Source organism: Amblyomma maculatum, chromosome 11 (genome assembly GCF_055883805.1).
Source record: "Amblyomma maculatum isolate TAMU_Amacu chromosome 11, ASM5588380v1, whole genome shotgun sequence".
Taxonomy (NCBI): domain Eukaryota; kingdom Metazoa; phylum Arthropoda; class Arachnida; order Ixodida; family Ixodidae; genus Amblyomma; species Amblyomma maculatum.
The window spans coordinates 2495276-2523190 of NC_139354.1; the positions used below are offsets into that span (position 1 = coordinate 2495276).

Below are 27915 nucleotides of genomic sequence, written 5' to 3' on the forward strand. Positions count from 1 at the left end.
CAGAAACACCTGCAGCCGCCGGCAAACACGCCGGCGCGATGATACCGGCGCGATGAAGCCTGGTTCAACTGTAGCGCCAGTTGCTGCGAAAGGCGGCGCCGCGCAGCACTTCGGAGTTTTTAAACTGAAGCTGGTTCTAGTAACGTTGATAGAAATGGCGCAGGTGTACTCTAGTTTTCCTTTTTTTTTTTTCTGCATACACAGACAGTTGATTTTGGGGTTCTGCACAGTGATATGCAAGCAGGCTAAAGGAGGAACCCAGCAGGAAAGGGGGAACGTCACAAAATTTTTCAGTATAGGAAAACGTTATGTATAATTCTTCACTTTTGTATTGAAACTGTGAAGACAACAGCAGGCAAAGCAATGCAAAGTAAGCTAACCGCCAGTCATTAAGAGCAACAGTGTAAATTTCAAGGGAAAGGCTTATGCAACAGGGGGCGGATGTGATTAGGACGTCTGTAGGAGGACACGACACGTATATAAACAGAAGAGGGGAGGTGGATGCAACCGAAATGCTGATGAGGATGAGTAATCCTCACTCACCGAAGGTAAGCAGGAAGCCATACATGGCGCCGAGCACCCAGGAGTACCAGCTCTTGTGCTCAAGGTACATGAGCGAGTATACGCAGTATGCTGCCAGCAGGGGAAACAGTGCCCACGAAAGGTACTTGAACGCCATCTGTAGACATTGCCAACACATTGGCCACACTGTCAACTCTGCAGTAGCAAAGCAGCTGCAAATTAACAGGCACTGTTCAGCACTCACCAGGTCGTATGCTCGTGTTGATGACTCTACGTAGGTGCATTTGTCAGTCATGCAGATCCGTGGGAACACGCCAAAGAGCTTGTTCTCCCTGTCCACCGATATGTTCACCACCTGCACGCAGAGTGAAACATTGCAACGTTGCTTAGAAGGCAGGACCAGACCATGATGCATTTTTGTACAGATATGTCTACGCTAGCAACACATTAAACAGGCTCTGTTGTACGGTAAAAACTCGTTCATTCAAATTAAGCCAGTTCAACCAACAAAAGTAAGCAAAAAGTGACCCTAAAGGCACTGAAACCATTGATTAGCTAAAAAGTTTGGCAACTGCCTTTTGTCTTTTCTCCTTACGACTGCTACAGTTGTCACCCTGCCTTGCAGCGCATGTTCCTCTTTATCGTCCTTAGCTTCTGTCTTCTGCGACAGCTTGCTCACCAACTACTCGGGCGACAATGCCCTCGTTAATTAGGACCCAGCAAACCAATGCACCGCTGTCTATTTCAAAACAACTGGCAAAATTGAAGTACGCCAAGCATTGCCACAGGCAGGAGCCTTGCCGTAGCCGCTTTCCTGCATGCTTCCAGCACCAAAGCCACAGTGGTGGAAAACTGTTGGAATAATAATTGGTTCACAGGAAAGGAAAGGCGCAGTATCTGTCCTATTTCTTCTCTGGACACCTGAACCACTCCATAAGGGAAGAAAAGAAAGTCTGTAGCTTTCTTTCCGCCTGCGCACAAAAACTCGAGCATGTGGCACCATATCTTAATCCATTTGATGTAGGGCCATGCTCGTGTCTGCAGGGCGAAAGATCAGCCTTAAAGCTTTGAGCTTGACGTCGACTTTGGGCACCAAACAATTGCCAACCACGAGCAAAACTTTGATGCTTAGCGCTACTCTTCAGTCAAACTTCATTAACCACTTCAAGAACTGGTCTGTCATCCACAACCTTGGTCCTGGCAGCATATTCTATTATAGGTAGCGTCTAAATGCCTTTAAACATAGGGGCTTGTTTACCTTGCAATAAAAAAAATGTTGGATTTTTTTCTGTCCTGGCCATGTTTGCTTTTTTCAACATGGAGATGCGCTTTTTTTCTGCACCTACCGCCAGCACAACTGTCCCCTTTGCACACTACAGGTTTATCCAGGTGGCATTTGAGAAACAATTTTTACAGACGCTGAAGACTGCTTACATATGGGAAAGCGAAAGCACTACTTCGGCATCAGAGTTTCTTTCAATAAAGATCTTTCTGCGAGATACTCATAAGCGTGGTTTGCTGCTCACAAATCACGGTGCACGTTCGAAACTTTGAGCTGCACAGCTATCAGATAAGATTACAATGTAGCAGTAGGGAGGATCCGACACCTCAGACAAAAATGAAGTGTATGCACAATGAGCTGCAACTTGTTGACTTGAGGCCTGAAAACTTCAAGGCCGAGGGCTTGGTGTATGGACAGGTTTGTGGAGTGTGTGACAACTATGCTGCAGGAGGAATGAGATAAGAGGGAGAAACATAGGGCTATCCTGCTGCGCACCTGCCAAGAACTCTGAGCGAAATGGAGAGCAAAAATCGGAAGGAAAAAAGAATGTCAGCAGCTGTAGGGTACAGTGAGAAAGACGAGATGGCGAGAAAAAAAAAAAGAAAGAAAGCTAGAGCGATGACATTTTCAAGTAGGAAAACATAAGCTGATTTTATATTCTCTATCTTCATGCACAATGCAATAAGTGCTCTTTTAGCAACTGTCATTTCTCTGAAAGGATGTTCGATGCTCGCACAACACGAAGGAGAAATGAGGAAGAAAGGTGGGGAGAAAAGGAGGGGAGTGACACTGTGCAATGTAGTGCACCGTGACTGAGTGGTGCCCTCTGGCCACAGCGGCAATGGAGTCGCGCTTGAGCCATTTGTGCCCCTGCATGTAGAGGGCACCACTCTGTGGCATGGCAAACTGCACATTCAGCGTCGCAAATCACTGCCACCGAATCTGATTACAAAAGCGCAGTAACCAACGGTCAGGTTTTTTTGTTTGTTTGTTTGTTTTTAAAGCCATGACTTCATCGGTACCTATACTGTCACAGGACAGAAGAGTAAATTAGTCGCCCTGCAGGCTACGGGGATTAGAAGCGGTTATCTTTCTCGAACCCGTCACCAACACAAGCAAGGGTCAGTTGGCAAAGACAGAGCCAAGAGGCTCGGTGGTGGCATACCTTGTGGATCTTCCAGATGTCGATGAGCAGTCCGACGAACACTGACAGCCGCACGAGCGTGTTGGTGTCGTTGTCAAAAATGTAGAGCAGCACCACGACCGACTGGAACACGTTGAAGAACACCGAGCGCACCGAGAGGCCCTCCAGGCTCTTCCGGTTACGCCAGAACTGGATGTCTGTTGCAATGTGAAAAGCACAAAGGAAGGAAATGAGGGAAATGCAATCACAATCGAAACCACAACCCAGGCAGCACAATACATTGGCCCAATATTGGTACTGTGTCGGCAATGACAGGCCCAATATAGGACCAAATATGCCGTTACCAGAAGCGCTACCTGCAGTAGCATGGCAAACCAGTTGATATATCTAATGCTCTGCTGAAGGGAGTTCGATAAATGCAACAATAGAGCTACACTTTTGCAAGAGGTTTTCAAAGGGGCGTTCTGGACGTGCAAACATAAACAATGATGTGATATATGCGGATTAGATATATCCAGTGCCAACTGCAGTGCAAAGGAGAGAGTGGATTTTTAAATCCAATACCACTTCAAACTTTTGCTCATCACACAGACATAGCTTTCATTTTCCTCAAAGGAGCCTCTGCTCCCGGTGATCACAGACACCAACCTTTCTTCGTACCAAACTTCAGACTTACTCATGTGACAAAACCATATGTCTTCTCTGAACCACCCACCGCAGAGCACTGTGGTGGCACCTCCAAACTCTCTCACACCTCAGTCACTAGACCACACACTACAGCCACATGGAATGACCAGGTATCGCCACTTGTATTCAGTAGCAAGCGTGCAAGCTAGTGTTTGTAATCTAACCATTCCTCAAAAATGTTTGTCTTGTTCACATTTATGCTCCTATTTGGGGAATGAATTGCACGTGGCTTGACCTGAAATTAAAGCGGGGCCGCGACCCCTTCAACCCGATGAATATACTAACGATCAAGCAAACCACACCCTTAAGGAAATGTACGAGGCCATGCTCAAAGGCCACTGACTTAATGAAGTACACAATACATTCACCCCCCCATTCCCTCCTGAGACAGTACAAAATATTCTGGTATGATGGTTTCACTCACTCCCTCTGCCCAACTGCTGCATCTCTGCCAACATCTTTGCCAAAAGTAAGCAAGCGATGGGGCCTGTTTGTTGGTAAACCTGAACTGAAAGAGAACCCTTACAGCCAAGTTTTGAGATCTTCTGTTCTTTAGGTGTGCCCTAAGGAGTTCCATAATACGGCCAAGAAGCAAACCGCATTCCTTGGTTACTTGGTTACGTTGGCTCGGACAGTGTGTACGACATATAGGGTGCACCCACCAACAAATAGTATGAGGGTACCCTGATCACTCTCTTAAATCACTGGACTATGCACACAAACTATCCTCTCTCAATGCCTGTCCCTTAACACAGCTCAGATCAAAAACATTCTAATTCACGAGTGAACTGGCTCTCTCCGCGGCCTTTGCCTCTCCACAAAAATGGTATAGCTCTGATGACTATTCCCTGAACCCTAAGTCGGCTCAGTGCGAGACTAACTCTGCCCGGCCCCGACTAAACGCTTCAGTTCCCCAGTGGCAGCTTCCTCACCACTCTTAAAGGCAAGGAACTCAAAGACGCTGTGTAGCAGAGAGACCGCCACGGTGACGGCCAACAGGTACGGGGAGGTCTCGAGGAAGGCCTCCTTGAGGGAGTCCCGGTCCTCCTCCGACTCCTCCATTAGGTCCTGGCCAAAGAAGGAGAACGACCGCATGCCCTGCGCCACGTACAGCTGCCACCGGAACATACTCAGCGGTTGGAAGGTCAGCTGCAGCTCCAGCCACCTGCAACAGCACCAACAGCTCCATCACGCCACAACCTTGAGGTAGCACAGCTGCGAATGCTCACAGAGGCCTCCGATAGAAAACGCAGAGGCCTCTGATAGAAAATGCAGAGGCCTCCAATAGAAAAACACAACACCCACACAAAAGGCAATGAAGAATAGGGTCAAGCATGCACATGCCATCAGCACGTCAAACTAAATTCAGCGTGGCCGCACGGCACAGGCCTCTCCCGCTCGCTGATCTCCGGTTAAACATACCTAAGCACCCGACATGAATTGCCCCAATTTCCCCATTTGCATCTCAACATATATAACTTCTTCAACAGACTACTCCAGCAAATTCTCCACAACCCTGTTTCTAACTATCCCAATTCTTAGGTGCCCATCACTCTATAACACTCGGCTACCACAGCATTTATCTATTCTGCATGATGCATGTCCTGCCCATGACTGTTTCTTCCATTTGATATCAGCCAACATACCACTTACACTGCTCTCTTTCTGCCTTATAAATGTCACAGATAGATTAAGACTTCGTTCATTTAAAGTCATCGGCACCATGAAAAATATTCAAATGAACATGGTTATCAAATAGAGCCCAGCAACAAATCTGCGCCCGGTCTTTTCCCTCTTCCTACAGCCACAACAACGAACAGAAGAGAAAACAGAAAAGAAACAAAAAAATGCCTTGCTTTGTGGACACCTGAACCGCGCTGTAAGGGAAGGTGATAATAAAAGTGGAAAGGGAGAAGGGGGCGCCGTAGTGGAGGTCTCCAGAGTGTAGCGGGAATGCGCTGCTCTTAGTCGACAACCTTTGCTATCACTTAAAGTAATCGGGGATGCTAGTAAAGTAATCCCCTAACCACGGCATGCCCCACAAAGAAAACACAGCGCAGGCCAGTGTTGTACACAGCCAACTTGTTGCAGGCGCGCAGCAAGAATGGTCACGTTGCAAGAAAACGCGACGATGCCTCTAGGGATGAAAAATATTGTGATGCCAGTGCCTTTAACATCTTTAATTAGCCAGGCTGGCACAGATCGCTAGCTTGAATTATCCAGTAAAGTTTACGTCAAAAAATATGGGACCACAAATTCTTCCCACTATATGGGACTACAAATTAGCTTAGTTCGAACTAGTGAGCTTTTATTCCATCGTTTGTCTTTCCGTAACACGTTATGCTGTCCCTAGTTTCATTAGCCATATGTGAACGCTGGCATGGCATCTTCCTTTTCAAGACTGCACAAACAAAAGACGCAAAAAAAGCAAAAGACGTACTTTAATACTGAAAAAATTACACATTTCGAATTTTCAAAACGTCTATATATAGATTCTCGACATATACATGAAAAAAATTTCAGTGACCGTCTTGAAGTGAACGTCGGTGTAGCCTAGGCTCCTTGATCCGAGCCAAAGAAATAATGCCTCCATGCAATGTGGCTTAGTAATTACGAAGACGACCAACAGTAGCGAAACGTGCTTGAATCCTTGGTCACTTCTAACTCATAGAAGTCCCCCTTTCAGAGAAGACATCACCTTTGCCGTTAGAATGCTGTAATCTATCGATACAGGTCAATCTCAATTTGCTCTCAGTGTCCTTTCGAGGAAGTCAATAAGCACTCACAAACATCCTGCTGCTGTTGCATTTCATGGTGTAAACCTATTTAACATGGCATATCATTACTACTCCTAAATGTGAAAGTAAGTGTCAAGTGACGCTTACTCTGTTGTCTCGTTGATGGCCTGGTAGTCTCGTATGAGGTTCCAGTAGTCGTTGATGTAGACAATGGGATAGTATTTTCCTGTCACTGGTTCAAACTCAACATCTGGGGGGGGAAGGAACAACTGTATAAGAGCTGTTGCATGCACCAACAAGATCAAAGCACACTAAAGAAAAGAAAAGCTTCCGAGGCATCATGGCTGAAAAAATATTTCCTTCGCATTGTGTTGTATGTGACCACAACCCACACAAAAGTAATACTGTAACTGTAATTGCAAGTCAACCTGAAGTGATGACAAAACATTAACCACTTGAAACATCAAGTGCCAATTATAAGAGCCACGTGCTACTGGTGTTGAGAGAAACGTGTGTTGTTTTCTGTCTTATGTGACTCCCCAACCGAAGGAAAGGTGAACAAATGAACAGTTGATGACAGCAGCCTTATTTAAGAAGAGAGCTTTCGTGGAACTTTCACTCCCAAAGTATGCTGTCTACGGCTTTATTGGAGCGCTGAAGCACACGTATCTTTATAAGGAGTAATGACCCACAGCAAGATATGTTACACACAACAATGCCACTACATAAGGTTTACAAAGTACAAAACATGAGCCAGTGCGCTGAAGGCAGAAAACTGAAAGTTGTAATTTTTCACCAACTGACTCTCTCTCTCAATTTTTGATAGACCTACATTGCTGAAACTAAGCATGGGCCACTTCAGCAGTACCTATGTGCTTTGCTTTCTTTTCAAGCAAAGAGCCTTTTAGAGCCGTGTATTATATTCTTCACTCACACAGACTGCTCGCTTCCGTTATTAAATGAAGCGTAAACAAACCTTTGACCCCTGAGGTGGTATTGAAGGAAGCAGATGATGGACAGTTAGTAAAAAGGTGGCCAGTGAGGTGGCATTGAAGGACACAGATAATGGGCACTTAGTAAAAAGGTGGCCAGAGAGATGGTATTGAAGAACGCAGATAATGGACACTTAGTAAAAAGGTGGCCACCAAGATGGCATTGAAGAATGCAGATGACTTAGTAAAAAGGCAGCCACTGGGATGGCATTGAAAAATGTAGATGAGGGACACTTAGTAAAAGATGGCATTGAAGAATGCAGATGATGGACACTTGGTAAAAAAGGTGGCCAGTGAGGTAACATTGAAGGACGCAGATGATGGATAGTTAGTAAAAAGGTGGCCTGATGGACACTTAGGAAAAAGGTGGCCGCTGAGATGACATTGAATCATGCAGGTGATGGTCACTTAGTAAAGAGGTAGCCACTGAGATGGCATTGAAGAATGCGGATAATGGTCACTTAGTAAAAAGGTGGCCACTGAGATGGCACTGAAGAACGCAGATGATGGATCCACTTAGTAAAAAGGTGGCCAGTAAAATGGCATTGAAGAACACTGATGGTGGATCCACTTAGTAAAAAGGTGGCCAGAAAAATGGCATTGAAGAATGCAGATGATGGATACTTAGTAAAAATTAGGTGTGGTTTAGCTTGCAGTTAAACCTGAAGTTAAGCGAAAGCAATCTGCATGACTAAGCCTTAGGTTTGGCTTCAAAGTAGACATGGCTTTTGCGCATAGTAGTTTACTCTATGGTAAGCTTTATTTATGCCATAGGGGAATCACTTCACATATGAGCACACCTTCCCTCTCGTCACTGACCATTCTCGTATGGGTGCAGAAGACTTCTAGTGGTATGACATCGTGTCTATGTCGAACTCCGAGCACACCGGCATCAAAAAGTTCGAACGAACCTTCTGTCCTAACAACTCGCTGTTGTCGTTTGCCTCTACCAACTACCAAGTTATCTGTCTTCTTTTACTATGTGTTACTCAGTGGGCACAGCAGACCGCGCCTAGGCATGCTGCCATATGCTTCGTTCTTCTGCTTTGCACAGGCTTTTCTGCTCGGTTCGTCCGAACTGACCCTTCCGCAAGATGCCACATCAGTCGACACGTGCCTTCAGGATCATGTGGTACCGGACGCCGGGGATTTCGTTATCTGGCGAAACGACTACCTTCTGCAAGCACCGCCTCCGTTCCACGTGACCTTTCTGGACCCCCGTTTAAAAGACCTACAGCCAGGATTCAGCTTCAGTGGGCACAGCGGACCGCGCCTAGGCATGTTGCCTTATGCTTCGTTCTTCTGCTTTGCACAGGTTGGTGGTTATTCCACTACATTTGGAAGTGACTGCCGCGGACTTTTGGTCCTGCCGTGCCCACAGCGCTGCGTTAGCATTGTCAAAGATGTGTTTTGTGTTTGCACGCTACTCTTATGTGGCGATATTGAATCAAACCCTGGACCCGATCATTCCAATGAAAACGCTTCAGAACTACTAAAGCAGTTAGTCACAGCACATACTAAGTTAACGGCCGAAATTGCAGCCCTCAGAGCGCAGCAAGGGAATTTAGAGAAAACAATATCTGACTTGAGTACGCGCTTTGCTGATTTCGAAAAACAAACTGAGCGAATTGATCACATGGAACGCGCTATACAAGACTTAAAATCAAAACTGGTTCATATGGAAGATTACAGTAGGCGTTCCAACTTGGTCGTTTTTGGAGTATGTGAGGAGCCAAATGAGACAGAATCTGACCTAAAACAGAAGGTCCTGACTGAAATCTTCTCTGAAACGCTTGATGTCCATTGCTCTTCTGTGGGAAGAATTCATCGTTTAGGAAAAAGCAGTAACAACAGGCCTGTAGTAATATTTTTTCAAGACTAAAACGAAAAACAGGCAGTCCTTAAAAATGCATACAAGCTCAAAGGACAGAATGTGTCTATTCAAAACGACTATTCGAAAGAAACTCTTAGGAAACGAAAACTTTTATGGGAGAGTGCCAAAGCAGAAAGGGACAAAAAAATGAAAGTTAAATTGGTGAGTGATAAATTGGTCGTGGCGGGCCAAATGTTTTCATGGGATGACATCACAAGCACAAGGGTGAAGCTGCCATCGCAACGTACACGACAGAATGACTGACACAGTGAGCAGATACTTCTAAACATAAATGCGCGCAGCATTGTCAATAAAAGCGAACAGCTTGAATCTATTCTTCTTGGTTACAATCCGCATGTTGTTGTCATCACGGAGACGTGGCTACGCGAGGAAATAGAAAATAAAGACATTTTTCCCCCATCTTATCAAGTATTTCGCCGTGACAGATTATCAAGAGGTGGGGGAGTGGCGGTCCTCGTTAAAAACAATATTCAGACGTCTTTTACTCGACAAATCGATGATCACGAAAGCATCTCGCTTAAGCTACTTTTTCGAGGCCGTTCCATCCTTCTAGTCGCGGTTTACCGTGCTCCAGATTCTCCTCTTAAGTTCTTACGCGATTTGTCGGAACACATGTCATCCTTCAAACAAAATAACATATTTCTCGTTGGTGATTTTAACTTACCCAGTATCAATTGGGATCTAGCTTCTGCTGTCTCATGTCACTGCGCACATTCTGGCCATTTGTTTGATATCATGCTGTGCAACAATTTAAAACAAATAGTAGGACAAGCTACACGTATTCATGGTTCATCTAATTCCGTTTTTGACTTGATTTTTGTGAGCCGTTCTCTTGAAACATTTACTGTTTCGATCCATCAAGGATTGTCTGATCATAAGATGGTGTATTTACTTGCGATTTTGTTGCTGATAAACTTGCCGGACAGTCGAAAACCGTACTTGTATAAGATTTCTCCCGTGCAAGGGATGAGAGCGTGCTAGATTATTTAGATCTGTCTTAGCAGCTTTGAAGGAAGTGACCCGTCTGTTCTGTGGTCTAAATTTAAACACATGGCCACACATTGTATCAATCAATTTATTCCATCAAGAATAAAGAGAACTGGCAAATCTAATCCCTGGATTACACGGGATATCTTGCATCAAAAAAAAAAGACTCAAACGCTTAAGAAGAGCACGTGTTCCCTGCAGCACCATCGAAATGAAGCAGGTTTCTTTGACTAAAGCAGTAGCAGCGGCCAAGCGCCATTACTTTCAAACTATTCTGCCGAAGTTTATACATAATGCCCCTCAGAAATTCTGGAATTTTCTCAGCAAACAGAAGAAATCCCTACCTTCGATGAGGCACGAGGGGGCGCTGCTCAGCAACAAGACAGATATTGCTGAAAAGTTTAATTTACATTTTCACAGCGTGTTTTCCACACCTGCAGATAATTTTGTAACTCCTGTTTCTTGTTCACAGCCCATACATGATCTTGTGTCTCAACCTGATGTGTTTGCAATGTTGTTGAATCTTAAAACAAAAGCAAGTCCTGGCCCTGATAATTTACCTAATTCTTTTTTACATCGTTATGCTGAAATGATTTCTCACTTTCTTACGATCATTTTTCGAGCTTCTCTCTTGTCTTCAAGTCTGCCTTCTGACTGGAGGGTTGCCCGTGTAGTACCCATACATAAGAAAGGTGATGCCGCATTGTTTAATAATTATCGCCCCATATCGTTGACCTCTTCATGCTGCAAACTTCTTGAACATATCATAGCTAATTACATAAAAACCTTTCTTGACGACAACAACATATTATCGCCATTCCAGCATAGATTTCGGAAAGGCTTTTCCACAGTCACCCAGCTTACATCTGTCATTCACGATTTTGCTCAGGTTCTTGACCATTCCGGCCAAGTAGACGTCATATTTCTAGATTTTAAGAAAGCCTTTGATTTAGTTCCGCACAGTAAACTTATCCATAAACTAGAAACAATTGGTCTCCCTTCATTTATTATTAACTGGGTTTCAGCTTATTTATCCGACCGATTTCAATATGTCAGTAACGATGGTCACTGTTCCAGCCAACTTCCAGTAACCTCCAGTGTCCCGCAGGGCTGTGTCCTTGGGCCACTACTCTTTCTATCTATATTAATGATATTACCGACGTCATTACTCACCCTGTTCAAATTAGATTGTTTGCCGATGATTGTGCTTTGTATAATGAAATTAATGTTCCAGGCGACCAGATTTTACTTAATTCTAACTTATATAGTATTAGCGAATGGTGTAATAAATGGGGAATGGAATTAAATGCTGACAAGACAGTATTTATGCGGATTACAAACAAAAAGAACCGCCATTCTTTTTCATACAGTCTTCCCACCCGGAACCTTTCAGAAGTCGAAGATTACAGATACCTCGGTGTAACACTAACGAATAAACTTAGCTGGAACAAACATATTGACACTGTATGCTCATCTTCTTTCTGTAACCTTTGTTTTCTAAGACATAAGTTAAAACAAGCTCCTTCCGACGTCAAACAGCTAGCATATAACACCATGATTAGACCTAAACTTGAGTATGCGTGCACTGTTTGGGATCCACACACTAAAACTAACATTAATGTTCTCGAAAGAATTCAACGCAAGGCTGTTCGGTTTATATTTTCTAAATATCGCAGCACTGACTCACCATCTACCCTAATGCTTAAACATAACATACAGTCCCTTGAATCTCTGCGCAGAATACACAGGCTAAAATTCCTCTTTCTACTAAAAAAATAATAAATTATCAATGGCTCCTGATTTGTATCTTAAACTGGCATCGTCTAGGGCAACAAGAAATACGCACACCGAATCACTAACACCTTACTTTGCCAGAACTAACATTTTCAAATTGTCTTTTTTCCCGCGCATCATAACTGAATGGAATAACCTGCCATTATCATCCCTTCAGGACCTTGATTCCTTAGAAAAGGCCGTGCATTGATTTGCTGTCTTGCTTGTACTTGTGTAAATTTTATGTTCATGTTTTTGCACTTTATGCTTTTGTTTTCTTTTGGAATTGTTGCCCCTCCTGCCAGGACCCTTCACTGGGTCTGCAGTATGATCAAATAAATAAATAAATATTTTTTTTCTTCTTTCACTTTTCTTTCTCTTTTACTTTTCCCTCTTTTCTTCTTCTCTTCCTTCTTTTTCTTCGTCTTCCACAGTGCCACACCGACGGCTTGAAAACCTACAGCAGTGTAGCTTTCGCTACAAAAGCTGGCCACTGAGATGGCACTGAAGAACGCAGAGTATGGGCACTTAGTAAAAGGATTAAGCGCAAGCACACAAGGTATTCAGCTCACACTGGTCAACCGGCATAGGCACCTGCCCTGGGGTCCATGGGGTATGGTCGTCTATGATGTTGACAGTCAGGTTGGGGTGCCAGTGGGACAGGATCTCTTCCTTCATGGCCTCCGCTTTCTGCACGAGATGACACGAGTTGGCAAAGCTCAATGCAGACAAGCCCATGAAAACGGGCAAAGAAAGCCTCCTTCGGTTACAAAATCTGCTCACAAGATATGAACAGCTTTTCTGCATTTGCACTAACAGAAACTGGATGCCTGAAAACATCAAAATAAACACAGCCAGGAAAACATCTCTTTCATCAGCCTATCAAAAAAATGAAAGGCGCACAAAGCTTTGGCTTTGTTTAGAGATGTCGGCACCACAAAAATCCAGCAATGCGGCAAATTTTGAGACTGCTTCTGGATTTGGACAAGCTGCTGTTAAGTTTCGTGCACTCGTGCTACCTGACCACAGTGAGTATAGATAAGACACTAGAACGCACCAAGTTCGAACAGATTGTCATTTCAGTTTCAATAAACAAGTCACACACTACTGATACCCCATTCATATGTGACTTTTACATATTTTGGAAATGTAAATAAAGCGGCTTATTAAACCTGCAAAACTTATCACTGAGCATTTCACTCTTTGGCCAAAACATTGCTACACGTGGAAAATGCACTTCAAAAGCAAATGAAGACGTTCCTCATTTGTGCCTTTTTTTTTATTATAGTGCAAGTGTGCCATGTGCTGCAGAGTACTAATTACAGATATAAATCGAGAACATTGTTATGTGTATATATTTTTACTTATATTTAACACCTCATTTAGCGTAATGAGACTGCAAAAGACAAACATCTTCAATACCTTCTAAAGAAGAATACTGATCATCATCATCATCATCAGCCTGATTATACCCACTGCAGGGCGAATGCCTCTCCCATATTTCTCCACTTAACCCGGTTCTGTGCTAGCTGCATCCACTTGACCCCTGCGAACTTCTTAATCTCAACCGCCCACCTAACTTCCTGCCGCCCCCTGCAACGCTTTCCTTCCCTTGGAATCCAGTTTGTTACCCTCAGCGACCATTGGTTATCCTCTCTTCGCACTACATGTCCTGCCCATGTCCATTTCTTCTTCTTAATTTCCACTAGAATGTCGGTAACTTGAGTTATTTCTCTGACCCACTCTGCACGCTTTCTATCTCTTAATGTTACCCCTACCATTTTTCGTTCCATAGCCCTCTGGGTTGTCCTCAACTTAAGTAGAACTCTCTTGGTTGGCCTCCACGTTTCAGCCCCATAAGTGAGTACAGGCAAGATGCAACTGTTGTATACTTTCCTCTTGAGCAATACCGGTAAGCTGCTAGTCATAATTTGTGAGTGCTTGCCAAATGCGCTCCATCCCAATCTTATTCTTCTTGTTATTTCCTTTTCATGGTCCGGATCTGCGGTTACTACCTGTCCTAAGTAGACATATTCGCCTACTACTTCCAGTATTTCGCTACCTAATGTAAACTGCTGTTCCTTCCTGAGGCTGTTGAACATTACCTTAGTCGTCTGCATATTGATTTTCAAGCCTACCTTTCTACTTTTCCTGTCTAGGTCATCAATCATTATTTGCAGTTCATCCCCCAAGTTGCTTAGCAAGGCATTGATCTTCATTGACACCCAATTAAGTAACGACAAAGAAAAAAACACCTGCGCGAGCATTGTGCAGTTTCTGCCTTAGCTGACAGCCATTCAACATGCATCCTTGATCACAAGACTGAGTCATGTTCAATCTTGAGCTGGAAGTGAAGCGCCTAGCATGTCCCTAGAAACTAAAGCATCAAATGGCAAGCACTAGAGTTCCCGCATGCTGCGAGGATATAAGGCTTTACAGATACCACTGAGCTAAAAAGCAACCCTTGCGACCCAAAGACTTTCTGCTAAGATTTTGCTCATATTTAAAAGCATAACAAGCATTAAGAGATTTTGCTCATATTTAAAAGCATAACAAGCATTAAGACCAGCTTTTGTCACCTTCCTCAAATTGTGCCTCTTGGATACATGCGATACACTCAAACCAAACATTGCTCAGCCAAGCTGACTCTCTCATGGCACAAAAGTTCTTTCACTACTACTCACATACCTTTAGGGCTTCCAGTACGAAATGAAGCAGTTGTTCTTAACCGAGCTTTCCGAAGAAACAGAACAAATGCCACTACCGCCTTTTACACCCTCTAATTTGCACAGCAAGTTCATTTTTTCTGCAAAAGGGAAATCTGTATCAAACAGGCAAAACCTTGGTCAAAAGTTTAAGGTCCCCTGGGGTTGGTATAGAAGCCCTTACCGTCATTAAATAAATTAAAAAGCTCTGGTTACACATGCATTTTGACACTCTATTCTTTTACTGCCGAATCTACTCCTTAGCCTGTTCAATCGAGTGAACTCGTTTTCATGCCCTTTCCTGTCCCTTTTTTTATTCTTTCAGACTTTTTTCATACCCTATCGTCGTATTAGACCTTAAATATGAAAATATGATTCTGCTCATCCTGACAGGAGCTTGGCTGTCACCAGGTAGGCATAGACTCTGGCTCAAATGTTGAAGCTAAACAGGTAAGACATACCTCGACCATTTCGGGAGTGGCAGCCGTTTCTCCAGTAAGCAAGTTTTGAGTCCGCTTGTAACGTAGTTTCTTGTATTTGTTCAGCTCTGGAATATTAATTATATCGAAAGAAAGAAAATAAGACATGTCATTAGCATGAACCAAAAGAAGAAAAAAAGTTTTTTTTTTTCTTTTTTGTCAGACAAGGGAGCAAACTTTGAATGACACAGGCTGAGAAATAACTGTAAAGCGCCAGCAGAGGTGGCTTTTTCTTTTTGTTTAGCCTAAAAGAATTTTACACTATAAGCAGGCAACAAAGAGCATCCTAAAAGCAGTGCTTTAAGGTTAAAATGGGTGCTATAAACAAAAAGCAGACATGCTGTAATAGATAGATGCCTCCATAATGCAGTACATAATGTCACTATCCATGAATACGACCATCCTTGCCAATTAGGCACAGAAAAGAGAAAAAGTGCACTACACCAATGTGCTTTGGTCACCAGTAAGCTAAGAGCTCTCAATGCCTTGACAACTTCCAATGTGGACTGACAGACACAGCCACTCCCTAATTATTATTATCACACCAAAGAAAGAGCCAAGCCACTTGTGTCATAAGCTTGATGGCCTGAAGACTTTTGCAACAGCAGTTAAAAAGAGTTATACCATTACATGACCAAAATTTAACCTCCATTATACAAGCCTTAACTGTGTTTGAGGCGTGACTATTTAAAAGCTCGGGCATTTTTGATTCAATGAGCCAGACGGCGCTGTGCAAGTTCCTTCACTCGCATGGAGACCCGTGGGCACTCACGTTTTTTGCGATAGACAGTGTGTGTTTTGGAGTAGTCCTTTCCAGCCTTGGGATCAGGCGAGTAGCCATTTAGCACGAAGTAGACATGGAGGAAGATTGTGCCGTTGTTCTTCACTTTCTGTAGTGAAGAGAAATAGTAAAAAGTCTTAGCTGGCATTTTCCGTAGACCTGCTCTGTTGAAGAATGCCGCCAGTTGCAGCAACCACTAGGATTCTTTATCGATGCAACTGTTGCAGCACTATCAATGGAGATTTTAAATTGTACTGTGGTTCGTGTGTTCCTTGAGAACATTTTCTACTTGCAGAAAACCAAACATTGGCTAGATTTCTCAATTAAAAAATGAACCTTTTTCTCACAGAATTTCGACTTATCCTCCACGCAACAAATAAAGCGGAAGTCGACTTACCTCCGATGGCCTGAACCTTGCGTTTTTCGTGTAAGTGGCATCACCGTTTGGACCGCCATACCAGTCACCATAAATAATGCCTGTCTCCTTCCACACCAGTGCATCCGGGTCATCAAAGCGGTCAAAGGTTGCATCTTCCGAGATATACATAAGCATGTCCTGAAGTTGAAGATGGGCAAATTAAACCAAAAGCTATTTGAGCTTCTACATCTCGTAAAATAATGCTACGGATTAGAAACTGTTCAGACGAATCAGAATCAGAATTCTCTGGCTTCACAACTAAAACTGAAGAAAAAATCAAATTAACAGGCATTATCCAAAGGCCTTCGCCTTGCATTCAGTATAGTCAGGCAGATGATGCTGATCCAAGCGTGTCCGATCTATCCAGACACAAACCCAGATTTAAAGACATTAAACGGATCCGAAATTATCTTACTAAAATTTGTGCAATATAAAATAAACTAGACAGAACAACATGACAACATATGCTCTCGAATGGCTTTAGCAGGTGCAATTGTTTTCCGCATTTCAGAGGTCATTTTCTTCCTCTACATAGCCAGGCAAACAAACGGCTTATCATAGGCCTCTAGCACAACTTGAAACGAAATAATATGATTCTCTTTGAATGCATTATGCATCTCAGATTTTTTCCTCTTGAAAGCATTGCTTCAAACAACTTGAAATATCGCTTTGCGATACAGTGGTTATAAAAAAAAAATATGACAAAAGTTTCAACCTTACTAAAGAGAAAACACAAGTGCTACAAATAAGTAAAGCTTGTATTTTAAGCAGAGCAATAAAACAGATTGTGTTGAAAACAAAAAATGCACAGGCAAAGGCATCAAAACAGTAGAAGTGAATTATGGCTTATTCGCTATTTAGTTCGGCCATCTCGCCCTTGCAAACAAGCTGTCAGATGGCACACTGATGCATTCTGCTTCAATTTTGCTGACTGCAAATGTTTCATTAATTAGCATTAGAGCTGTTCCCAATGTATTTTTTTTTTTTTTCATAATTTTGCACCAATGAAGGTCTGGCTTGCAGTCACCCCCCCCTAAATATTAAACCGTGAGCCTGCTTTTGGGTACCTCAAAAGCTGTTTTAGGAATGTTACTGATGCTTTTGGGGACCTCAACGACTCTTTTGGGGACTCCACCAGCCTTTATGGGAGAGCTCAATGAATCTCGAGGACTTCAACGACTCAGTGCGCTTCCCCAGGTGATCATTCTAAAACCGACTGCCAATTTCATACCCATGAGGATATTGCTGGTCACCACCTGTTGGCAACCTGGGCACGGAAGAAAGATTTAATTTAGTCCACTAATTTTGAGATAATACTAAAAAGAATTTGTCGGTAGTGTTAAGCTCTCGCTTATATCACACAAGTCCAAAACTTCTCACCATGACAGTTCCATTTGGGAAGAGATTTGATGATGGGGGCGGAGCACCGGCGTTTCCACTTCCATTGCCGGCCGTCGGATTGGATGGCTTGCCGCGGAAGAAGCTCGTCATGAAGTAGATGATGGCCGCACGCAACAACAGGCCCTTGAACACTGACCAGTATGAGAAGGCTGGCTGCTGCTGTTGCTGGCCAACTTGTTGGGCATTTTCAGGGTTTGCATCATTCTGTGCTACTGCCACAGCCTAAAAAGAAAAAAGGAAAGAATGCACCTCTAGTTGTGCAGCAAATTACGGCAAATATTTAATATAATAATTGGTTCACAGGAAAGGAAAGGCACAGTATCTGTCACACTTGTCCTGTGGACACCTGAACTGCACCACAAGGAAATGGAGGAAGGTGAGAGTGAAAGTGGAAAGAGAGGAAGGAGAGCTGTAGTGGAGGGCTACAGAGTAATTTCGACCACGTGGGGATCTTTAACCTGCAATGCCTCTCCCTTTCGCCTCCATCAAAACGCAGCCCCATGATGCAAATTTCTCACAGTTCAGAATGCCTTGATACGCATGAAAATATCAAAACCAAGGCGCTTTTGAACTCTGCCTTTGCTGAACTGCAGCCAGCATAGCAAGGTGGCATGTTTAGTGACTGCACATTTAACAACTGGACAATAAGCAAGCGCACGTTCAGTAACCACACATTAGGTAACTGCACATTCAGCAATCAAGTGTTATGGAATAAAATATAACAAGTGCTGGGCGCCTTAAAGAAAGGCAAGGGTGAAAATAAATTGAGCACACTGTGAAAATGTATCATACCGAATGTTTCAGTATCAAAAGCAACATGTGTAAAGGTTCATGCACTGCAAATATGGCCAGCTAATATATGCCATAACTTTTCACATCTGCAAATTTTGGCAGGAAACTTTGAATAACATCACTGCTGCCAAGTATTGAGTGTTGTTGCACCACATATGAACTACAAAATGCTTCTCTCAGTTAAATAGTGTACTTATTCATGCTGAAATTTGGCGCATTGACGGCATGCAAAGTTTAAATGACATTCTTATCTTGTTCGGGCAGAATTAACTACAAATCTGCATCACCTGCAGTTCAAGCAAACGAAAAAACACTACTTTTGCATAGCCAATGCCAGTGGTGCCATCTGGTGAATATTAGCAGAATGACTGTTTCACCTCGAAGCTGCGATTATTAGAAAGGGAGCGAGAAAAAAATTCTAGAGTGGCTAGTTTGAAGGTGCTTGTTCAACTTACTAGGAAAGTTCAACAAATTTGGTTCATGCCTGCCACGAAAACGAATGACAGAATCTTTTTGTCAGTATGCACCAGATGGCGCCACATGGTGCAAAATTTCTAACAAATTCTGATCGAATCAAGCAAGTACATGATCAAAACGTGGTACTGAAAATTATAGAACGCTGTGTGCCATCAGTGGTGCTAAATTTCAGTGTGAATGATCGAATGGTTTAACCAATTTCAGTGTGAATGATCGAATGGTTTAACCAAGAGAAGCACGTTTCAGTGAGCATTCAGCGTTGCAGCAGTCAATATTATTGGTGGCACTTTCACTGTTCAAACTGGATAAATTTGTCGGCTGCTACCTGAATATAGACATTGCTGGCAATGTATAACTCTGCCTATGGAATGAATATATCACCAAATAATGCGAACAGGGTGAAATACTTAGAACACTACAAATTCGCAAGGAATGGAAACTCCGGGAAACGTTCCACCTGCAGAGCAGTGCACAGAGTTTCAAATCTGCAGAAGTCTCTATTGGTCTAATATAATAACATTAGTCAATAGGACACTTTTATAACCACCGCCAAAAGCCACCACTGTGCAAAGTTTGAGCACAGAGAAGTGACATTTCAAAAGAAGCATTTACGTACGATTTTATGATCAATGAGGTGCTCAGCATAATATGTGAAAGTCTCTCAAAGGAGAACACAATGAACTACCATATCTAGCATGCTACACAATGCCCCAACATTAAAGGGGCGCTGTGACGTTCGCCAGACCGCTTATTCCAGCCAACCTCTAGGTTCTTTACACCTTCCCGATGCCCCAAAAGCCCAGTCATAACGGCGAATCGCAGCGCCTAATATTTTAATTCATTTCAATAATCAGCATTTTGGCACCGATGTGAGCGACACATGACTGCAAAGTTCGTTAACGGATATGACGTTTTTTTTCTCGCTTGGGCGCTGCTTCGTTGATTAATTGAGCACGCACATCAGATCTAACAATTGAGTGTTCTTCAAGTTATTGTGCAGAAAACAAATAAAAGGTGTTTTAGTTCCGTGTGTGTTCTTAAGTGCTTGTAAAGATAGCTCCACTCCCGCAGGCTCCTCAAATCCCAAGACAGCTGACAACATTCGGATCTTGGAGGTCGGCAAAATCACTGGACGGTCCAAAATCACGTGGCTGATCGTTTCTGCCGACGCTCCACAGAAGGCGCAAGTTGTGCCGAGATCGCTCGTGAAATGCGCTCGCCACAGCGAGTCCATAGCACTCCCCAGCGGGCTTCCGCCAGTAGACCGCTGCCCAGGGAGTTGCATACAGTCGTTCCTGGCAGATGACCTCCTTGCTGGCCCTGTACGCCACTCCTGCGTTTCCGCTTTTGCACTCTCTCTCGAACTTTCGCACAAGTAGCCCTCGAGTGATCTGCGGCAGCACCAGGGATGGACGCCGGCGGAACGCCAAAACGGCGTTCTGGCGAGTTCCACTATAAAATCGTCAGCGTAAACAAAGGCTGGAATGCAAAACCTGACACCTCAGCAGTCATGCAACACACCTGGTTGCTGTTACCATGGTAACGACGCTGCCAAAAAAGAACAGCTCCAATTTAAGTTTGACAGGCAACCATGGTAGATACCTTCCGATACGTCAGTAGAAAGCTGCATTTCTCATAGGTTCCGCCCAAGTCGAGCGCTGGGCAAGCGAAATGGGAGAGGGGCTTTCTCTCACACCAGCTCAGATGCACTGTTTTTTATTCTTGTATTTAGAATTTCATAAGCCGAATAACTCTTGTTTCTGAGCGCCGGTTTTTGCAATTCTTTTTGAGCTGACGTCGGCACGGTGCAAAGAACTAGAGGTTGGCTAGAATTAGCAAAATGACGAACGTCACTGTGCCCCTTTAAAGACATGCAAAATTTATGGAGGGCACTTCCATGCTTTAAAAGTGAAAGCAATAATGTCTCATTGTGGGACCTGTTACATGGTTCACTGACCAAACAACATTATAATAAAACCTCCACTTATTATGAGGCCACATGAGCATGCATTATGTGGCCTAGTCATTAATGTGTGTGGCTCGAGTGTCGCGGGTTTGAATCCCACCTGTAACTCGCGAATTCTTTAGGCAAAGCCAATCACCTTATAAAGTTAAATCATTTGAGACGGGTGGCATCCTTTAATTTGCAATGAATTCATTTTTTGAACCGCTTTCATTCCCCCTATGATGTCACATTTGAAGTGATCACTTCGAGGTATTCCCACGCAAGGTCATGTGGGTATGATGTCGCCCCAGGTTTTGAGACGCCACATTTTTCAGACACCAGGCTTTGTTGCTGATGGTCCACCTAATGCTCTTGCATTATAACACTCTTTCTACACCCCTTCTCACTGTTCAATTTGTACACAACAGTCAACAACATATCGGGAGCCAGTTTCACGTACACACTGCTGCCATTAATTACCTCCATTCTTGGTTTGGTTTACGGGGTATAACATCCCAAAGCTTACGGGGTATAACATCCCAAAGCAACTAGAGGCACCTTACTTCCCTTCTTATTCAGGCACTAATTTTTATTGCAATGGCCGCAGCCAAGTACAAGAGCTTGGGGTTTGTTTCATTTCAATAAGCGGTTCCATTGTTTGCGGTCTATAAATGATTCCATAAGAGAAACTTGAAAGATCCAGCCATGCTAACAATCTAAGTATGGAAGAGTTCAGTATTGGCTTTCGAACCAAGGTATATACGAAGCCGATTAACGGCGCGCAGAGGCCCACAGGGCTTGCCAAATCTTACGTGGTGCTTCTCTGCAAGGACGGCAGGTTTTGATGCAGTTCATAGCGGAGAAAACTGCGTGACGTACATACAACTACGATGCTCAGGGTTTCCGCTTACAGTGACGTCACAACTGCTGCCCCTTTCCCGCGGCGCAGCGCGTTTCGCGAACACTTGCGGAGCCTGGCAGCGCATACATGTGCGGCTAAGTCCCGCTTCCATTTCCTATTATTTTAAATAATGACTCGCAACGAAATAGTCGATAGGAAAAAAAAAGGGCATGGAAGTAGCGAAGCATCGCAGTTCGCAAACACAAAGATAACCCAAAAACACGAAAACGAGCGTTGGAGCGAACTTATCTCGCGGGTCATTTTCTTTACTACGAGTCACCGATAAGAACTGCGCAACTCATGATATACCATGGATATACTTGAAACCACGAGGCAGCGGTGCAGAGAAGCACACCACTGTGTTTCGTTCGGTATGGGGCAAAGGCCTTGACCCAGCCTAAAGAAATGCGACGAATGCGATGCAATAACCTGGAGATTTTTCCGAAACGCACATCGCTATTTTCCTGTCCTTTACAAGGCGAAAAGTACTCTGACATAAGTTAAGCTTGATGTTGAAAACAAAGGCTTCTGGGAAGTTTAAAACGGTACATTTCTATATGAATTCAAGGAGAGTTCCCGTCAGCAAAAGATGCAAAATGATCACGTCCCACTTGCTGTTCGCCTTTAAATATCGCACACTATAGTTACGCACGTACGTTACAGCAAATCTTTCTTTAGTCAGCTTACATCACCAATACTCCTCCGAAGCATTACAGCAGAGTCACGATGGCTCGCATGGTAACGCGAACTCCGATCGGGAAACGCCCAGTAATCCCTTCTCATTACGAACACGGCTAAGGAAGAGTAAATGAGGCATGCTCCCGAGCGCAGGAAATCGAAAGTTGACCGACACCACGAGCGGCAGCGATCAAAAAGTAAAGAGCAACGCGAAAGGGGAGAACTGCGGAGTCGTATCGGGCGCTCACCGCATCTTGCGCTGGGTTCGAAACTTGGCCGTTAGTCGCTCGGACGACCGCTCGGGACTCCAATGTTTCTGTCATGGCATGGAATGGTGCGGATAGTGACAGAGGCAGTGAACTCGCTGTGATCACCCGCTGGAAATTCTTGAACAGGTTGCGACGACGACAAATACCCACTGGCCCCAGCCGCAGTGAATGACGGCGAAGAGCGATCGACCCCTGCCCAGTGTGATCGGATGCTCTTCGGCAGTTTATTCGGAATCGGATAGACCTGGCCTATTTTGATACCACTACAAAACATGCAGTAAGCCCTAGGCGTACCAAATTCTATGTCCGTAAATAATAAATTTTTAAACATTTGTAACAGACTTCATGCAAAAATTACACGTGTAGTTTTTTTTTTGCTTCTTTTTTGCAGTAGACATTTTTTGTTACCGGTAGGGGCTGGTAAGGGTGCGTCGGTCGCTTCGCAACTTCGCTGACCGCGTTGAGGACGTTTATCCAAGGACGAATCCAACGACGACTTGGAGTTTCATAGTTGAATAAGATTCGATACGTGCCATGAACATCGCTCGCGTAAGTGTCCAAACCTGTAGATAATACTTCTTACAATTTGTCGTTTGAGTGCTGGTTTTGCTTGCTGAAAGCCGCGTTTCGATACTGCCATGCTCTTTGCGTATTATCAGCCATGTTGCCGCCCTAGCCAGTCGAGCCGGCTAGTCACCTCTCGATTACAAAAACAGAAATGCAGGTACTTGCCTGCTTTCTCAGTAAACCATCGTGAGAAATTCGAAGGGCAGAGGGGCGCACGGTGAGCTGTCGTGCTGTAACGCGTCATGTGGTAATGTGCGCTTGGCCATTCATACACATCGAGGTCTGAGCTTCATTGCAGTTTTTCTGGGAGAAAGAAACATATATTATTGTGAGGCTACCCAAAAGTAATATAATATAATATGCCTCTACCCGCAGGGAGAAATAAACAGCAGAAATGTGCGGTATTTTCTTTCTAAGCTAATCATGGCGCCGTTCAAAGACTGGACGGTATGAAATGCTTCCCAGGCTTGAAAGCAAGCCAGTCTAGACCGTTTACTGTGCCTGTCTACGTTCAGCTAAATAGTTTGGTTTCCTGTTAAATTTGTTTCTAACAATTCTTTTTCTTTTTGTGATTTTCTTTCTAGACTGTGACTACGGTTGCTCGCCGGACTCCCCAGCTCCGGTCGACGGCTGCACCCGCGAGGAAGTACAAGACCCTCGCTCAGCTCAAGGAGATTCAGAAGCAGTTTTGTGTTAGTATAGCTTTCCTAACATTGAAGCATCCGGAGTAATGGTTAGCGCGCATATTTCTTCTCTGGGCTGAATCCTTAAATGCCCCGCCGCTGTGGTTCAGTGGCACTTGACTACTAAGCATATTGGCGCGGGATCGAGTCCCGGCTGCGGCGGCTGCTTTTCGATGGAAGCGAAAAGCAAGGCGCCCGTGTACTGTACGATGTCAGTGCACGTCAAAGGGCCCCAGGTGGTCGAAATCCCAGATCCTGTTTCCTTGGGACGTTAAACCCTATAAACAACCAAACCAAACTTATTCCTGAAAGTTCGATCTCTGAACTGCCGGCATTACCGGCTAATGATGTGTATTGCACTGAATGGCAAGACCTCCTGGTTGAACTAGAAATCTTGTCAGCACACAAATGATGTATCTGAGGCAGTGATTGATATAGGGAGCTTGCAGGAAGCAGCGCATGCCGAGTAGTTTGTCGTGTCGTCCTTGACAGGAGACGGCACAGCACAGCCAGTCTTTAGTGCCTTGTCGTTTTCAGTGGTCCACCGAGCAAATACACCGTAACTCGCACACCGCCCCTACACGTGTACAAGATTACGTTAGATTCCTTGGGAGCATATGCGTCGATGCTGTGTCCGAAATATTGGGCATGCTGTGAAGAAAAGGCTAAACAGTGTGGCATGGACCAGTCTCACTATGCGCGGACACCTGCACTATGGTTTTGGACTTGTGGCTGTCTGTCAACATTGCCAGCATTCATGAATTTCTAGTTCTAATGACAGGTTTGGTACTTTGCTGGATTGGCATCAGTCTCACGTCTGTTTTAGTTCACGCAAGCCATTTGCATCGGCGTCACTCAGGTAGCTCCTTTATCTTCTCGCATTTTTACAGGCGTATAATTGGAATCCTGAAGAACCCGCAGTCGGCCCATCCGGCCTTCAATTTCTGTGCTTTGCTTTGGGTCGGCCATTACAGAGCACAGTATGCCGTTGGTCCAGCACTGTCTGTTTAAATTACACAACCATGTAAATGCAGGTGTGTAGCATCTTTGGTGGCTGTGTTGTTTTCTGCCTAGGACAGCATGACAGACTTCCCAGAGTGCATTGCTGCTTGCAAGCATTGGTCTTCGCATTATGGTGAAACAGCCATAGTTTAGGTGCAATCATTTTCCACAGATGAGCAGTGTGGGCCTAGATAGTGCAGTGTTTATGAGCATGTTGCGAGTATAAGAAATGTCGCAAAAATTAACACAAAGGAGGACATTGAGGGGAAGGATGCTTTGGACTGACCTGCATTTGTAGCACTGTACACAGGGACCAGCTGGCCTGTTCTGAATCTCTGAGCATTAATCAAAGGTACGGCAAAATGCATTTTGTTTGTGGTAGAGCAAAAGTATTGGAAACCCTGCATTCTGATTTTTCTTCCCAGTAAATTGTGTAAAATATTCATAATTTGCTGGCTGTAAAACATAGAGAGGGCAGGCTTGTTTTGTACCCCCGTTAATTGTGTTTAATTGACAGAACTTTCAGTCAGGTTAATGGTTCATAGCTTGAAGCAGTAGGGTAGCCCCTTTGCAAAGATAGACTCATGAAAAGGTCTTATTCCGTGTCCCTTTTTTTTTTGTGTGTGTGTCTCAAATGCACCATACTGCTGCAAGAAAAAGTTGCAGTGGCATTGCATTTATTTTGGGGGTCAAAAATTTTGAACATTCAAAATGCACAGTATTTGGAGCAGCATGAACTCTTGCAGGTCCAACTTAGTCGTCACCATTTAATGAGTTCTGTAAATTTTCTACACTGCATTTATCCTGTCAGAACATTGCCGATTATATTTCCCTTCTAACGCCTGCATCAGATTACCACACCAAAAATTTTCACTTCTTGTTAGCACTTGTGGACTTGTTATGCAGCGCATAATTTCAGCTTTTGAGCATACTTAGTCTCCAGGCCGGTTCCTTCACATTTTTTATGTTGTATTTGTTTTTTAGTGCTTAGCTTCTAGAGGTACGGTGATTAAATTTTAGCAGATGAGGTCTTGGAAATAAAGAGCAAACATTTTCATCCAATTCACCTGGTGGCATAAAATGGTGCATCTTCATCTTATCCTTCAGCCCTTAATGAAACAAGGGTGTTGAATTTGATCATACTAGATGAAATAGGTTATGGTTACCTTGCGGTAACAAAAACTTATTTTGTAGACAATGAATTCTCCTGGTGAACATAACAGTAGTGAATTTTGTTCAGCAAAGAAATACAGTACTTGATCAAATTTTGATTGCTTAGAGTTAGGCATCAAAACCAAAGTTGCGTGCCGTTTGGGGATTTCTGCTGCAGTGCCTGTCTGTGGCAATGAACTGTTGTAAAGAACTGAGCTTTTAAGAATTGTTGGCTTTTTAAAAAAGACTTCTCTAAAGCTGCACATTTGTTATGGGTGGTGCTGTAGTTGAGATGTCATTATGCTTCCCCTGGTCATGTTTTGTAGCTGTACAAAGATGCAAAATTTCAGACTGACAAAGGGGGTGCTTGCTTCTTCAGCATACGGGTGTGCCTTAAAGTTTCAATGGTAGGTGTTAGGTGGAATGTGATGTAATGATTTTAAACATTGGCTTCTGTAGAGTGCTGCTTCAACATTTCCATTATTCCATCAAGTGATGTGCCATCAGTGCAGCCTTTCGGTCAATGATTGGTAGTGTGGAACTGGAGAGGCTGCTTTCCAGCGCACTGTGAAGGTGCAAGCACATGCATTCTTCATCTCAAAAGAGTGGCCCCACTGCGGTGGCTTAGTGGTTAGGGTGCTCGGCTGCAGGTTCAGTCCCAGCCGCAGCTGCGCTTTTCGATGGAGACAAAAAGCAAGGCACCTGTGTGCCGTTTCGTCTTAAGGCACACGTTTTAAGAACCACAGGTGGTTGAAGTTTTAAGTCATTCACTATAACGTCCCTCACAGCCTGAGCCCTTCTGGGACGTTAAACCCTGTAAATAAAACCAAACCATTTACTTTATTTCATTATTTGATTGTGGTGCAACATCAAACAATGTGCTGGTGCCACCCAGAACCAAAATCAGAAGTTAAAAATGGACTGTAATTGGTCAGCGCACTCATTCTGGAAACATTTTCCGGATTGTTGAAATGAAAAGCTCTGATATATAATAAGAAAACTGATTTCATCTTAACAAAAACCTGAGTTCATGGTTTGGCATTTATTATTTTAAAAAATCCCGGTGTACTAAGGATGTTTTGTAATGAAAGCTCAGCTTTAAAAGTGTCTTACCTTTGACCTAAAGTATGGTATTACAGCACCATAGTCATTGGGATAGGCGAGTTGTGCATGCTTCATATGTAACATTTTTTCTCCTTTTGACGCTTTCCTCCTTTTTCTTTTCATCTATTGCTGTAAAAACTTATTAAATTCTTTATGAAGATAGCGTGAATGCCGGACCAATATCAGCGTGGCAACTCTTTTTTTTTTTTTTGCAGGCTGAAGATGGTGTGCCAGTCTACCTGAAAGGTGGGAAGTTCGACGCCTTCCTCTACCAAACCACTCTTGCAGCATCAGGTTTTGCTGTTGTGTATTGCTTCTACAAAATATACCGCATGGTCTACAGGCAGAAGAAATGAAGTGGGAGGTTCCGAATGGAATGCTTGAAATGAGGTGTAAAATTTAGAAAAATAAAGCTAATTGAACCCATTGGATGGTAGCTCTTGTCGTATAATGCTGTTAGTGCACAAAGTTTCCTTCAGTCTTTTGTGCCTCCTTGGTCATTTTGTTTTAGCATAACACAATCCACATATGTAGGTGCCTGG

The 27915-nt window shown here is 43.7% G+C and overlaps 2 protein-coding genes across 2 annotated transcripts in view; one reads left to right on the forward strand and one right to left on the reverse strand.

Annotated features, from left to right (window-relative positions):
- LOC146172651 (putative lipid scramblase CLPTM1) overlaps positions 1-23081 on the reverse strand; it is a 28600-nt gene extending 5519 nt beyond the window's left edge. Inside the window, exons 1-11 of the mRNA XM_084584575.1 lie at positions 22845-23081; positions 17783-18025; positions 16382-16540; positions 15976-16093; positions 15186-15271; positions 12592-12709; positions 6521-6623; positions 4568-4800; positions 2970-3145; positions 767-877; positions 544-679 (exon numbers count right to left, since the gene is read on the reverse strand). Of these exons, the coding sequence (XP_084440701.1) occupies positions 544-679; positions 767-877; positions 2970-3145; positions 4568-4800; positions 6521-6623; positions 12592-12709; positions 15186-15271; positions 15976-16093; positions 16382-16540; positions 17783-18025; positions 22845-22919 (1558 nt within the window). The 5' untranslated portion in view covers positions 22920-23081. The remainder of the gene's footprint in view (positions 1-543; positions 680-766; positions 878-2969; positions 3146-4567; positions 4801-6520; positions 6624-12591; positions 12710-15185; positions 15272-15975; positions 16094-16381; positions 16541-17782; positions 18026-22844) is intronic.
- Positions 23082-23255: 174 nt separating this feature from the next.
- On the forward strand, positions 23256-27802 carry LOC146172652 (cytochrome c oxidase subunit 7A2-like, mitochondrial). The gene is made up of 3 exons (XM_084584576.1): positions 23256-23414; positions 24017-24124; positions 27589-27802. The coding sequence occupies exons 1-3, from the start codon at positions 23400-23402 to the stop codon at positions 27727-27729; spliced, it is 264 nt and encodes an 87-aa protein (XP_084440702.1). The 5' UTR covers positions 23256-23399; the 3' UTR covers positions 27730-27802.
- Positions 27803-27915: the final 113 nt, after the last annotated feature.